This window comes from Miniopterus schreibersii, assembly GCF_964146895.1.
Source record: "Miniopterus schreibersii genome assembly, chromosome: 13".
In the NCBI taxonomy this organism is placed as follows: domain Eukaryota; kingdom Metazoa; phylum Chordata; class Mammalia; order Chiroptera; family Miniopteridae; genus Miniopterus; species Miniopterus schreibersii.
Window position 1 is genome coordinate 41,142,982 of NC_138113.1, and position 14,099 is coordinate 41,157,080.

The 14,099-nt window shown below is 51.5% G+C and overlaps 1 protein-coding gene across 3 annotated transcripts in view; it reads right to left on the reverse strand.

Annotated features, from left to right (window-relative positions):
• RAB11FIP5 (RAB11 family interacting protein 5) overlaps window positions 1-10,554 on the reverse strand; it is a 35,339-nt gene extending 24,785 nt beyond the window's left edge. For 2 of the 3 annotated variants that reach the window (XM_081157011.1, XM_081157009.1), the window contains exon 1: window positions 9,932-10,554. In XM_081157011.1, coding sequence (XP_081013137.1) covers window positions 9,932-10,359 — 428 coding nt within the window. In that variant the 5' untranslated portion in view covers window positions 10,360-10,554. The remainder of the gene's footprint in view (window positions 1-9,931) is intronic. The other variant, XM_081157010.1, reaches the window with a different exon arrangement.
• Between the last annotated feature and the right edge of the window lie 3,545 nt (window positions 10,555-14,099).

The window sequence follows — 14,099 nt, forward strand, 5'->3', positions numbered from 1 at the left end:
TCATCGTCAATGGGTACTAAAACTACTGGGAGAAAGGGTGATGAAGAACTTCATAAGGGCTGAGTCGGGCTAACGGCCCAGAACCCTCTGCTTAATCTGGGCCTCACTGAAGGTGAAATACAGACAGTGAGGCCATGAAGCAGAGTCAACCACCCCACAGAGAGGGCTCCTGCCGGGGGGTGGGACCTGGGAAACACGACTTCCAGACCTAATGCTGGGGTTGGGGATGCTGGAGAATTGGGGTGCAGGGTATCATCAGGAGCCCTTCAGCCAGGGCCACAGTGTGGGGTCTTCTCAAGGACAAGGGACCCAGCTCCTCTATCAGGGAAGGGTTGAAACAAAGAGAGGAACTGTTACACTGGGAGACCTAACACCAGGCACAGTATGGGAGCCCTGTTTGGATCCTGGCTCAGCAAACCACCTATGAAGAGACAGTTCTGATATCAGGGAAACATGACTATGGACTGGATATTGGACGGTTATTAAGGAGTTGTTGATTTTGTTTGTGTAATATGGCATTATAGTTATGTTTTTTAAAAAGCTCCTGAATCTGTTGGAGACAGCTGAAAACATGTACTGAAGCATTTAGGGAGTGATGATTTACTTACACTCTCCACTGGTACCACCTGGGACTAACAGAGGGTTTATATTAGACCACTGAGGTGGTCAGGGGGTAGCCTTGGGCCAGGACATAGGCTTTTTCTCCCTGTCCTATGACTGAGCCCAGCTTCTGGTCTTGTCCTGAGCCTTGTGCTTGTGCTAACCGCCTGTTCATGGCCACAGCCCCCAGCACAGGGCCTGGTACATGGGATCCTGACCCCGTCCTGGCACAGGTAACTAACTCGCCAGTGAAATCTCACCCAACCAGTGGAGGCTCTGGTTTATAAAAGGCAGCAGCAGCTATAATAACAGTCCAGAGCAGAGGTAAAAAGAACAACCTAAACTAGGACACGAGCAATGGGGAAGGTGGGAGGGGCCGCTCTGGCAGAGACACTCCACCCTGCACATTCATGACTTACTGACAGCAGGGACTGTTACCCACCTTTTATCCCCTACAACCTAGGGCATGATACATGGAACACCTTCAAACACCTGCTGGATAAGTGAGATGAAATCCACAGAGCTTGGCTAGTCCCAAAAATAAGGTGAAGAAAAAGATTATTTTTAGGGCATAGTGGGAAGACCCCAGTGGGCTGGAAGACAGGAGACCTGGGTTCTACTCCTGATTCTGACTCACCAAGTGGCTTTAATCCAGCCATTTCACCTCTGTAAAAGGGGGTGATAAAATAAACCAGTTAGAGGCAGAAAGAAGTGCCAACTAAAACTATTATTACTCAGAATTTGAAGAAACATTGGAAAACCTTTCCCCAGAGTCTCCCCCATCCAGATACCTTCCCTCCTCTCCAAATTCCCCCACAAGCAGTTGTCCTTATATACTATCGGACTGGAGATGTGTGGCCAGCAGGCCAATCCCCTTCTGGCTCCCACACCCACAATCTAACCCACCCTTTGATTTGGTATCTACAGTAGAACTGCAAGCCTGACACAAGCATAGGACAGGATTTCGCCTCTTATCAGGCCAGACAATGATTCTTATCGCCCACCCTGGCAACCTGCCTGGCACCAACAGTCCCCAGGGACAGTCCCTGTAGCCCAGAACCATCACTTTATTAGTTGCCCCTGTCTCTGCGGGCATGGCTTACTCAGCTCCCTGCAGACCCAGCCAGGTCCGCCTCCCTCCCTCCTGGGCACAAACATCTTGGCTAATATTCCTCTCCTCAACCCTCCTACTGCTGGAGGCTCCAAAGGTCTGTCACCGTCAGCTGCCTCAGACATGGCCATGACTGCACTCACCCAGCAGAAAAAATAAAGCTATAAAAATGCCAGGAGACCAGTCTAACCAGCACAGACAGCAACAGAAAGTATCTGTAACCAAAAGCGCGGTGTAAGGGAAAAAGCACTGGGCTTGGAGGTCAGAAATCTCGCTGCCATTAATGAGTCATGTGACCTTGAACAGGTCATTCTACCTCCTGAGACCCCAGTCTCCACATATGTAAAAATGGGGGTCACCCTGCCTGCCTTCAGGGAAGAACAAAATGAGGTGATGCTGGGAAAGCACTCAGAAAACTAGGGCAAACCACACATAAGACTTGGATTTATTGTCTATCAAGGGCCTTTTAAAGGCTGTCATCAGCCGGATGGGAGGGAGGTGGCCCAGGACCAACCATCCACAAAGGAAGGAAAGAGCCAGCAAGATGACTTCTCCCAGGGGGTCTTTGGCAGAAAGGAGAAGGCGTTCTACTTAACCACACACCCCCTGCCCAAGTTTGCTCCTAACCCCATATTCACCCCAAACAAGAGTCTTGGGTCATAAAGGTCAAACCTAAGTAGCGCCCTTCCCCTCTGCCAGGGTCTCCTTTGCCAGGGTCTCGTTCAGATTAGTACAGGTAGAGACAAACAATACACATCCCTTTGTGGGGAAGTCAGATGACCACAGGTAGAGGCTTGTGTGTGGAGAACGTTGCATTTGTGCGAACAAGAGGAAGGGGTGAAAACACACACTGCGTTGGCTTTTAGAGGCACGGAGCAGCTTTGGAAGGTTACACAGTAACTGGCAATGCTGGTTGGCTCTGAGGAGAGGAGCTCGGTGGCTCAAGGTCAGGACACAGGACAATTTTCATCATGTATCCTCTGTACCTTAAGAATTTGAACCAGGTGAACTCCTCAAAAATAAATAAGAAGTAAAGGCTGTTTTGCTGAGAGAGGCACATAAGAAACTAAGTTTGGCTCCTTCTACTCCCTACCACACTCACCTCCACTTCCAGAGGGGCAGTCTCCCTCTCAGATATTTATTTACCCAGCCCCCTTACAAGCCTCACCCGGCATTCAAAGTACCGCCTCCCCCAGGAAGCCCACCCTGATCACTCTAACCCTGGTGAGTTTGCCCTTCTTCTGACCATTTCCTTCTCTCACACTTTTTATATGCTGCTTTGCAGGTTAATTATGCTTCCTGTTTAAGTTTTGTCTGAAACAGTTTTTTCACTCTTTTAGGAAAAGGGCTATACATTTTCTCTCTCTTGTTTTCTCAAAAGTCCTACCCAGGCACAATCATGCCTGTCATTGCTTCCCAGAGTCAAACAAAAGAAAAAAAAGCAAATGAGCCCTGGCCAGGTGGTTCAGTCAGTCAGAGCATCATCCCATACACCAAAAGGTTGCTGGTTCAATTCCCAGTCAGGGCGCATACCTAGGTTGCAAGTTCGATCCCTGGTCAGAGCGTGTACAAGAGGCAACCAATCGATGTTTCTCTCATTCTCTCTCTCTCTCTCTCTCCCCCCCTTCCTCTCTCTCTCAAATCAATAAAAACATATCCTCGAGTGAGAATTTTTAAAAAAGCAAACTACTGCATCTACATTGCTGTAGGGGGAGGAAGCAGATGGCTTAGGAGGTTCTGTCACAGTGAAACAAGCATATGATGTCTTAGGAAAGATCAGGAAGTCTTGTATCTGCTGATGCTCATAGGCCCTGCTCTACTGCATAAGCCAAGGGAAGCAAATCTCCAAGTTGGGGGGACAGAGTACAGGAGCCAAGGCAGAGTTTCTCAGGCATCCCCTGACTCCTGAGAGACACCCTGGTGGCAGTGATGCCTTCCTTCCCAAAGTGCCAGGCAATACCCCCATCCCAAAACAGACACACAGACACAACATACATGGAGCCACAGACCAGACACATTTATCCCAGTCAGCTACAGCCTCACAGCAGAGAAGCAGGTTATGCTTACAGAGCCCCCAAGCCTAATCAAACCCGAGGTCTGCTTTGGGGAGGAGAGAGGAACCCTCGCAGGACAGCTGCTGAGCACTTGATCCCATGTTGAGCTGAATCATGGGAGACATGGAAGAAAACTGAGGTGGGCGGTACAGCCTGGTGGTGAAGAACACACAACGCGAAGCCTGGCTCCAGCTCCTGGCTCTACCGTGTACTATGTGCCTTTTGAAAAGTCACTTGGCCTCTCTGTGTTTCCCCGTCTGTTAAACACAGCAACAGTACCTGTATCTCTAGAGGTTGCTGTGAGCTCAATTAAGTCAAGTCCTCAGAACAGTGGCAGCACCTAGAAAGGGCTTAATGGATGATACACTATACCAACAAGGCAATAATAACCTCCAAAACAGTGCCACGAGCTGCTGGTATGGGAACTCGCAGAAGGTGGAGTGGCAGACGGGTTCTCTGGCGGGCAGACTGAGAGGTCTTTGGTGTACGTCCCCTCCTCAAGGACTTCCCTGACCACAGGTGACCCCATGGCTCTGTCTGCTCTGAACATCTCCAGTGCTCCCTGTCTAGGCGCCAAAATACAGCACCTGGCAGTGGTCCTTCCTTCAAATGTGGGTGTCCAGCCTCCTAACAAGATCATGCCCTCCAGGCATGGAGGCTGGGGTGTCCATATCCCCCATGGTCCCTCTTGGCCTCTGCCTAGACACTCCAGAAAGGCCTTTGGATTAGACTGTCTACCAGGTCCGTAGATAAGCCTCAAGGCCCCCCCTCCCATCCCAGCTGAAATGTCCCCTCTCACTAAAACCCCATAGGGACTTCCACAGAAAGTGCCTTGTGACGCACACAGGGCCCCAAATGCCATCTCTTCTGGTGCCAGGGCCTACCAGGAGCCACACAGAGCTCCACCCTCCCTAATTGCTGAGTAGGGGACAGCATGTCCCTCTCCCTCCCCAGCCTCAATTTCCAATGTCTAAGCACTGGCTCTGACATTAGAATTCCAGGATTGTGGGCTTGGCTTCCCTTCCCTACCCCCAGGTGAGGTGAAGGTTAAGGTGGCCAGAGACAAAACCCCTCCCTGTGCAGCTCCTCTGAAAGGCTGCCTCCTGGGAGCTGAACTTTCAGGGTCCCTGCTTGCTCACTGCTCAGTGATGTGAGGCCAGCACCACACTCTGGGCCTCAGAATGACCTGCCAAGCCCAGTTCTCCTGTCTGGTGGCCATCATTCTTGAGGGAAGACAGAACATAAGGGGTCCTCAGCCAGCTCAGTAAGAAGCAAAGCAATCAGACTCTTCCCTGACAGGGCTGCCAGTCCACATCGTGGACTTATTTTTATTACTTGGCCACAGCGAAGGGCAAAGCTTCTGCTGCTGCTGCCTTTTTTTTTTTTTTTTTAATCCTCACAGAGGATAAGTTTTTTTATTGATTTTAGAGAGAGGAAGGGAGAGAGAGAAAATCATTGATGTGAAAGAGAAACATCAATCGGTTGCCTCTTGTATGCACTCCAACTGGGGACAGAACCCACAACACCTAGGTATGTACCCTGACTGAGAATCAAACTCGCAACCTTTTGGTGCATGGGATCACGCTCCAACCAACTGAGCCACCTTGCCAGGGCAGGGCAAAGCTTCTTCATGACCACATTGTTTTGCAAAAGAGTAAAAGAAAAAGAGCACTGATTCACACAGAACACACAGAGCTCCCCTCATTGTGTTAATTATCTGTCCCTGAGTGGGGTGGGGAGGGCAGGGGAAACATCTGGACAAGGTAAGAGAGTCATAATACCATGTGGCAGCAATAAAAAATGAGGTGACAGCCCCCATCAGAGGAAAAGGACAGTCCTCAAGGTCACTTGGATTGGAGGTTCTGCTAAGTTGTGCCTGTCCCTGGCTGCCCACAGGGAGGTGAGAACAGGGCAGAGATGGGTCCCACCCAGTGCCAGATGCAGGGGAAGAGGAAGATGTCGTGCCAGCCTGGAGGAGCCACCCAGTCTGACGGGGAACTCACTTCCTACCCCTCCCCACTCCCCCAGACACTGCTGCTCAAGCAACCCCAAATAAAAACTGCCCATAACTAAGGGAGATGGAGCCTCCTGTGTCCTAATGACTGGCTTCTAAGTACAGCCACACCCTCCCCTGGCAGCCAAAGCAGACTTCCCAGGCAGTCCCACCGGCCTCCAATTCCAGGTCTGGGGCTGGAAGAGGAGCCATAGAAGCCAAGGACCCCTGTGGCCTCAGCTGCTCCCTGAGGAGCAGTCACATCTGGAGAGAAGGTGGTGGGGTCATGTGCCATCTGCCCACAACAGTTCTATGCTGGGCATCTGGAGGCTAAGGAATATGTGGATGCCTTCAAAGACTACCCCAACCTTATGGCAACAGGCTGCATTTTCCTTAGGGTGCCTTTCCCAGTGCCCCCAAACCCACCCTCCTTAAGAGGTCTCAGGCCAGAGGGCTCTGGTCTCAAACCTAAGTCCTCCTCAGCTACAGGCCTCCCAGAGGCTCCCCATAAAACCAATGGCTCTGTCTGGCCAGAGCTGACTGAGCCTCTCCAAGGCGAGGCCACAGTTAGCAGCCTGCCCATGGTCACAACAGTTTCTTTGGGATGAAAAAAAAAAAAAACTGGACTCAACCCAAATTAAGCGCACAGCCTCGGCTTTCCCAAGGGGCCAGGCTCTAACCACTGATCCAACGAGCCCAGGACAGGGATTCTTTTTTAAATTTTATTTTAAAGGAAGGGAGGGAGGGAGGGAAATTAGTTGCCTCCTGTTCCCTGCCCCCAGGGATGGAACCTGCAACCTGGGTATGTGCACCAATGGGGAATCAAACCTGACACCTTTCAGTGTACGAGATGATGCTCCAACTGAGCCACACAGGCCAGGGCCGGGTCAGGGGTTCTTTAAGGCAGGACCATTTTACTCCACACAGAGCACCCACTGGAATGTACTAGGAAGGGTGCTGAAGGCAAAAGCCAGGAAGGAAATAGTGGGGAAGCATCATCAGAACCATGATGACTCAGGTATGGCTGAAGGGAAAGCATTATAACCAATTTCCTTGTGTATTACATTAAATTTTGTTTTGAGAATTTCTTTAATTATTTGGAACGTCTCCAGTGAAATCTTTCACCTCAAAAAGCACCCCACTGACAAAGGATCTTTGGGGGATGTTGAGACGTGTAGCACCCCAACCATCACCATCAACACACAAAGCAGGGCCCTGAGAGTAACCCCAACACTAATATTTTAAAAGCTTGCTATGGTTCTGGAACTACATTAAGACTTTCATAGATGCTCTCTTATTTTATCTGTGTAATTCTATGATTATTATCATGACCTTTGTAAAAATGAGGAAACAGGTTAAGTAACTTGCCTGCTAGTAAATCATAGAACTGAGAGTGAGAGCCCAGTCTCCAGGTTCCTAAACCCTGTGCTGTCCTGCCTTTCTGTAAAGGTACAGGCAGCTCCCAGCAAGGCTGATGGGGAAGAGAGGGGCAGGCTGATCTAAGCCTGGCTTCAGGACTGCAGGCCCCCCAAGCCAGCCCTAGTTCTCGAACCTCTAGAAGTAAAGAGAATGGTGGAGGGCTGCAAAGGGCCATTCCATTTCATCAGAAGCTCTCATACTCCTGTGTATAGCCTGCCCCTCACAGTCCTCGGGCTTTCCCAAGCTCTAAGTCCTATTTGATCTTCCCCCATCATATGAGAGGCTCTTCTAGGACAGGGAATGTCTTCCAGATCAAAACTACCAGACATTGTTACCAAAACCTCCATCACCGCTGTTCACTGATCACCAACCATGTCCAGGAATTGCATCAGAAACTTTAATTGCATTTTCATTTCACCCCTTATATCAACCTGTGAAGGTGCAAATTAGTCCCATTTTAGAGATGAGAAAACTAAGGCACCAAGAGTTTACTTGACTGGCCAAAAGCTGGCAGGTTTGGGACTAGAATCTGGGCTGTGCCATTCCACAGGCCCCTCCTCTTAACCATGAGGCCGCCCTTCCCTAGCCAGGTCCTGTCTTGGTGACATAGGACTACCATCTGCCCTCTTTGAGACCACCACATCTGGTTCCTGGAGTTAGAAAGTATGATACTGTTCTTTTCTACCATTATCCAAAACTGAGGAGGGTACACACCGGTCCTCTCCATCTTTCCCTCTCCCCACTAGGCAATGTGCAGACTCACTGTCTTAGCAGCCCATACCAGAGTGCTCTAGGAAAGGCCACTAAGAGTGGCCACTAGAGCCAAAGGTGGGAGGTGGGAACCAGAATGAGGGCAGCAGTCCTCACTCTGTTGGTGGGCTTGCTGTGAGGGCCAATGTACTAAGATCAGGCCAATTTCACAGAATTTTCCTCTGCCCACCACAAGTGTCCCTGTCCTCCCTGCCCCCTCCAGGTTCTATAAATAATCCAGGTCAATGCATCAGAGGGAAAGGCAGTGAGTTGGGTGTGGAAAGATCCTGATGGAAAGATGACTCCTATAAAGTCAAATAAGGCTCCCATTCAGATCAAGGGGTAGCAAGTCAAATTCTCCAAGGGGAACTGTCCGTCCTTGGCTAAAAACAGGCCCACCTGGGCCTACAGGCATAAACAGCTCAGCTGAGGAAGATCCACAGCCCAAGAAGAGAGCAAGGGCAAGAACTGGAAAAATAAAAATAAAAAATCAAAGGCCCCTCCCCAAGTCACTGACCTCACAGAAGCCCCTCCCTAAGAAACAAAGGGGAGGAATGAATTTGGGGACAGGAGCCTCTTCAGAAAAAAGAAAAGGCTAAGAGATCCAGGGGAGAGCTTTCAACCCCACACCCACCCCCTTCGGCTTCCTGAGCCAGGAAGGAGGGAGAGGGCTGAAAAAGGGAGGAAAAAAACAAAACAAGGGCCAAGCTGTACCACATGATCCCACACCCAGCTACCAAACAGCAAGTCATGAGGGAAGGAGAGGAGAAGGCCAGGGGAGGGGGACACGGAACCAGGTCACAGACCTGCAGGGAACCTGCTTTCCACCCCAGGCCACAAAGAGCCATGAAGGCCCTTCCCTACCCACATTTTGAAAAATGTTCAAGGTCAGGTCCTTTTCTATCCAACTCCTGCTTTTGTTTGGGTCTGCACCAGCACATCACTCTCCAGCCAGCCTTCCTACATATACTCAGTTGGACGCCATTCTACCCAGGCAAACCTTTCCAGTACCTGTCCCCACCTATGGCGCACCCCTGCCCTCATCCCCTTATCCTCCCCATCCAGGACCATGAGGCCCCAGGGAGGTGTCACCCCAGTGGATGAGTGATCCACAGCAGGTTGTCAGCCCTAGGGACTGGCCTCCAGATACTGCCCAAGCCCAAAACAGGAAACAAGGCTCCAAGTCTGAAGCCTTGATCTTCACACAGGGAAGGTTAACCGCTGCCAAAATAAATGATTACAAAAAAAATAATAATAACCCACTGGCCCTTCTAGGTGGAAGTGGCTGGGAGATTATCTCTTGCAGTGCATTAACCACGCTGTTGTTTCCATCTCAGGCAGGACAAGCAGGAGCCTGAAGACTGATTAAAGTGTTTCCTCCCTTTTACTTAGAGGTACTTGTGTTCTCAGACCAGGCCAGGGACACAGAGGGATAGGGTCCGGGGGTATTTTATCTCTAGGTGGCAGAGGGCATCCCAGTTCCAGACAAGAAGCAGATGCCCTCGCAGTCTCTAGGTCTGGTGGGGCACGTCGGTTGGATCTCACCCTGGAGGACACACTGCACCTTCCTTCCCCCACAGGGTGAGGCGGCACCTCTCCACGCCCCTGATGGCCTGGCTTGGGTCAGGTGCCTGCAGTTCCCCTCCCCTTCCAGGAAAGGGAGACAAGCCCGGAGGCCTCAAGATTTTCCTTCTTGAGGTTCCCACAGTCCAAGAGCCTCTGGATCCCACTCCTAAGGTTACTTGATCATTTACAACTAACGCTAGGCCACCATTCACACCTCCTGGGGCCTCCCAAGGCCCACCAGCGGCCAAGCACAGCACAGCGCGCACGTTTGGGAATGGGAAGGGGACCCCAAAATGCTTAGAACCAACTTGTCGGTTTACGCCCTTGAGCGCGAGGCAAAGGGCGCACGGCCCAGGCCAAGGTTCGGGGTCCCGCTCTCCCACCCGCCCCGCCCGGAGAGGCTTTGGACCGTTTGCACCCCCCGCGCCCCTCACTCACTGTGTATGCTGGGCGCGGCCTGCGCCGAAGACCTCGTCCAGCGCCACCGTGGCCTGGCCCAGGAACTTGTCGACGCCGATGAGCGAGCGGTGCATGGTGGTGAGCACCAGCTCGCAGGCGGCGGAGCCCGCGGCCCAGGGAGCGGGGCCCGCATCGGACTCCTGCGCCCGCAACAGGCCGTCCAGGGCTCCGGGCGGCAGCTCGAAGGAGCACTCCTCGCGCCACTCGGGGCAGCCCGGGGTCTTCTCCACCACCGACGTGCTGTACTTCTCGCGGCCCACCTGGATCACCGTGTACGCGTCGCTGGTGCTGCCCGCGCCCGAGCTCTTGCCCCGCAGCCCGCGGGCCCGCAGTACGGTCACCTGGACGTGCGTGGGGAGCCAGCGAGAGGGCCCCGCCGCCGGCTCGGCGCCCCGCACCAGGGCCATGGCAGGAGAAGCGGCGGCCGGCGAGGGCCGGCCCAACCCTCCGCCAGCACCGGGACCAAGCGATGTGCTGGGCAGCGGCGGACGGCCGTCAGGAGGCGGCTCAGAGAACCGCCGCCGCCCGCACCTCCGGCCGCTGCAGCTGCGGGCCGGGCTGAGCCGAAACGGCCGCCGCCTCCCGCCGCCTCCCGCCGCCCCACCTCCCCGGCCTCGGCCGCGCCGCGACGTCAGCGCCGGCCGCCGGCGCCCCGCCCCCTCGCCCCGCCCCGGGCCGACGACCCAGCCCCGCGCGGCGGTGCGGCGGCGGTGCGGCAGCGCTGCGGAGGCGCCGGACCCGCGCCCTGGCTCAGGCCGCCGCAGACCCGCGGGGCGCAGGAGGGAGCCGGACGGAGCCTCGGGGTGCGGGGCCTCTGCAGAGGGGTGGGCGGGGCTCCCGCATGGGCCCCGCCCAGGACTGGGGCACCCGCTAAACCCCGCCTGCCTGAGGGCCAGCGCGACACCCTTGGAGGGTTCTGAAATGCCCGCTTCGCGTCTCCTGGCCAATCCCGAATCTCCCCTCAGTGTGTCCCGGCTCTCGCCCTAAAACTGCCCGGGCCCACCCCTCTGGGGGTGGCCACCCCGTCGGCGCGGGGTGGGGGTGGGGCGAGACCCGCCGCCCTCCTCCTCCCGAGCGGCGCTCCCCCTCCTCCAGCCCGCCCTTGGCCGGGAAGATGCCCGGGTGAAACCAGAAGCGGTTCCCACTTCGCCGCGTGACGGCCCCCGCACCAGTGACCTGGAAGCAGGTGAGCTGCCTCTGCCTCCAACCTGCACGGCGGCGGGGACCACGGCTGCGACGAGCCCGCGGCGCGGGAGGCGGGAGAGCTGGGTTCGCCCTCCGCGGACCCTGCGGCGCAGAGCAGAGTGATGAATAAATGAGTAACCGCATCAATATTTAAGTGTTCCCTCGGAGCGCTCGAGCTCAGGCGTCACGAGTTGGGAGAAATTACAGGCTCTGGTGGGGGGCTTAAACTATTACTTCCACTCATTAAGTGCCTACTGTGTGCAAAGCCCTGGGTATTACTTGCACGCTTGGCTTATTATTAATAGCGATAACAATGGTTAATAATTATAGATGCTGAATTTCGGCCAGTACTAGTTTGTGCTCTTTATATGCATTACTTCATTTTATCCTGGGGGAGTAACCTTGTGGGTATGGTTTTTATCCCTATTATCCAGAAGATAAAATTGCAATTTAGAGAGGTTATCCTGCCCAAGATCCTTAACGGGCAGAGTTAGGATTTGAATTCACACAGATGACCCCAAATCCTGCACCTTTTTTTTTTTTTTTTAACTTTCAGAGCCTATACTTAAAAAAAAAAGTGATACAATAAAATCAAATAGGACAGACATGCATATGATGAAGAGCAAAAACGCCGTCTCTATCCTTGGAATCAGGGATGACCACTTATAGCCGCTTGTGTTTATAGGCCTGGTGGTTACCTCCATATCTCTATATAAATGCTTATATAACTACGGATTTATCAGGACTGGCCATTATTATTGTTTTCCTGCTATGATAGATAACAATTTAGCTCACTCACACCCACTTCCCTTTCTCAATTTTATATAGTTAAGCTATTATTTTTAGTTCCTCTACTGGATACCTTTTTACTGGAAACCTTTATTTCCTCTTGGGGAGACTCTCCACAGTACTGCTTGTCTTCCTGCTGTGAGAGGACGATGTCGAAATCCCCACTCTCCAGGCCACGTCCTCCACCAGGAACATGGATGTAGGAAACCAGTACAGGAGACCTATGGGAGCACACCTGCCACAAGCCCAATGCTGACCACCTCCCACCTTATGACTGGGGTGGAGGAGTCCGTGGCATTGAGCCCCATGGTTCAGAATCCCGATGGACAGCACCTAGCTTTGGAGACAGTCAGATCTGCCTATGCATCTTGGCTCTCTGCCACTTAGCAGCAATGAGACTTGAAATTTAAGCCAGCTCTCTAGCCATTCTCAGCCTCATTTCCTCATCTAGAAAAAGGGGATAATGATTCCTACTTCAAACAGTTGCTGAGAAGATTACATGAGAAAATGTTGTCAAAGATCATAATGCAGTGGAGGCCACTACAAATGATCTCCAGGCATCTGCACATCATATACAGTCTTTTTTCCTGGTTATAAAAGTAATTTAGAAAATACAGAAAAATATAAAGAAAATAAAAATAAATCATAACTTCACTATCCAGAAATAAATATTGCTAACAATTTGTTGTATTTCTTTCCAGTCTTTTCTCTACACTACATGTTGTTGTTTTATATGTATTATGGTTGTGAGGCAATGTAGTGTAATGGCTAAACCTGTGGGCTTTGGCATCCTGGTTCTACTATTTATATGTATTTTCTCATTTATTCCAAGAGAAAACCATTTAAGGCAGGTGCTGTTTCTACCCTCAGTTTTACCGATGAGGAAACTGAAGCAGAGAGAGGTTAAGTAATTTTTCCCAAGTCTCCAACTGGAAAATTGCAGACTGTACTTGAACTCAGATCTGAGTGACTCTACTGCCTGTGACAATCTGCCCCCACACTAGTTTGTTGGTCATCTAAGCACTATATCCATTTGAAATTGATAAAGCAGGAAGTGTTGTCATACCCATTTTACAAATGAAGAAACTGAGGTATAAAAAAGGGTAACAGACTTACCCGAGGTCACAGAGGATGAAGCCACACTAACATATATTTGTCACTTTCCTTTAATGGTTCTGTTTCACCTGTTTCCTAGCTCCCCAAAACCACTGGACTGCCTTCTCCTGCCTCCCTCTTCCCCATTCCCCATGGAGCAGCAAGGCTCTAGGAAAGGGCAAAGAGGACTCAGATGGGCTACTCCCGCTCTCCTTCCTCCTGCCCTGGCCCATGGAGTTTGGCAAGCTCATGCTTCCTCCTGGCCCCAACTGGGGCTGTGGGAGGGCAGTGGAGCCAGAAAGGGCTACCCATGCCTCATCACTTGGCCCAGGAGGAAAGAGCAATGGTCTTCAGTGAAGAAAAGAGTAAAAATTCCCAAGACACTGACTTGGCCACCTAGAGGTGTGTTTCTGTCTCTGGAAGATGAGACCATCAACACCTCCAGCCCCCTACAGCCTGCCAGGAGGGTTAGACAGAGGACTTCCTGCTTCTTCTGTCTCCCCAGGGTTGGGTGTATTCATGCCTTCCTGGACCTCTCTAGTCCATTAGGATAGTTCTTGCTTTAAAAGAGTAATCCTTCATGTAATTTCCAATTGTTGCTTCCCTCTGCAATACTATATTGGCCCTTCCACATAGGCACTCCAAATACATTTGCCTGGCTCTTTAAGCTACATTTCCCCCTGTCCTTCACCTCTCCTTCTTGGCCTCATCGTGTTGAGTCACACAGCCCAGGTTCAAATCCTGGTGCCACCACTTCCTAGCAGTATAAGCTTGGACAAATACTGAAGTCCACTGAGTCTCAGTTTCCACATCTATAAAATGGGCTTAATAATAGGAAATTACCTTATAGTGTTAGTATGAGAGCTATCTCAACACATTCTAAACAGTAATGAGTATTATCATCTTAGATATCTTTGCCGAAAGCAAAAGGTTGTACCTCTTTGTTGTTTCACTTGCATTTTTTTATTGCAAGTGAGATTGAATATTCTTTCAGTTATTAGTCTATCCTCTTTTACTGTGTTTCCTCTTTTAAAGAGTTATCTATTTTCTAAATTGTGTATTTTCTATGCCTGTTTTT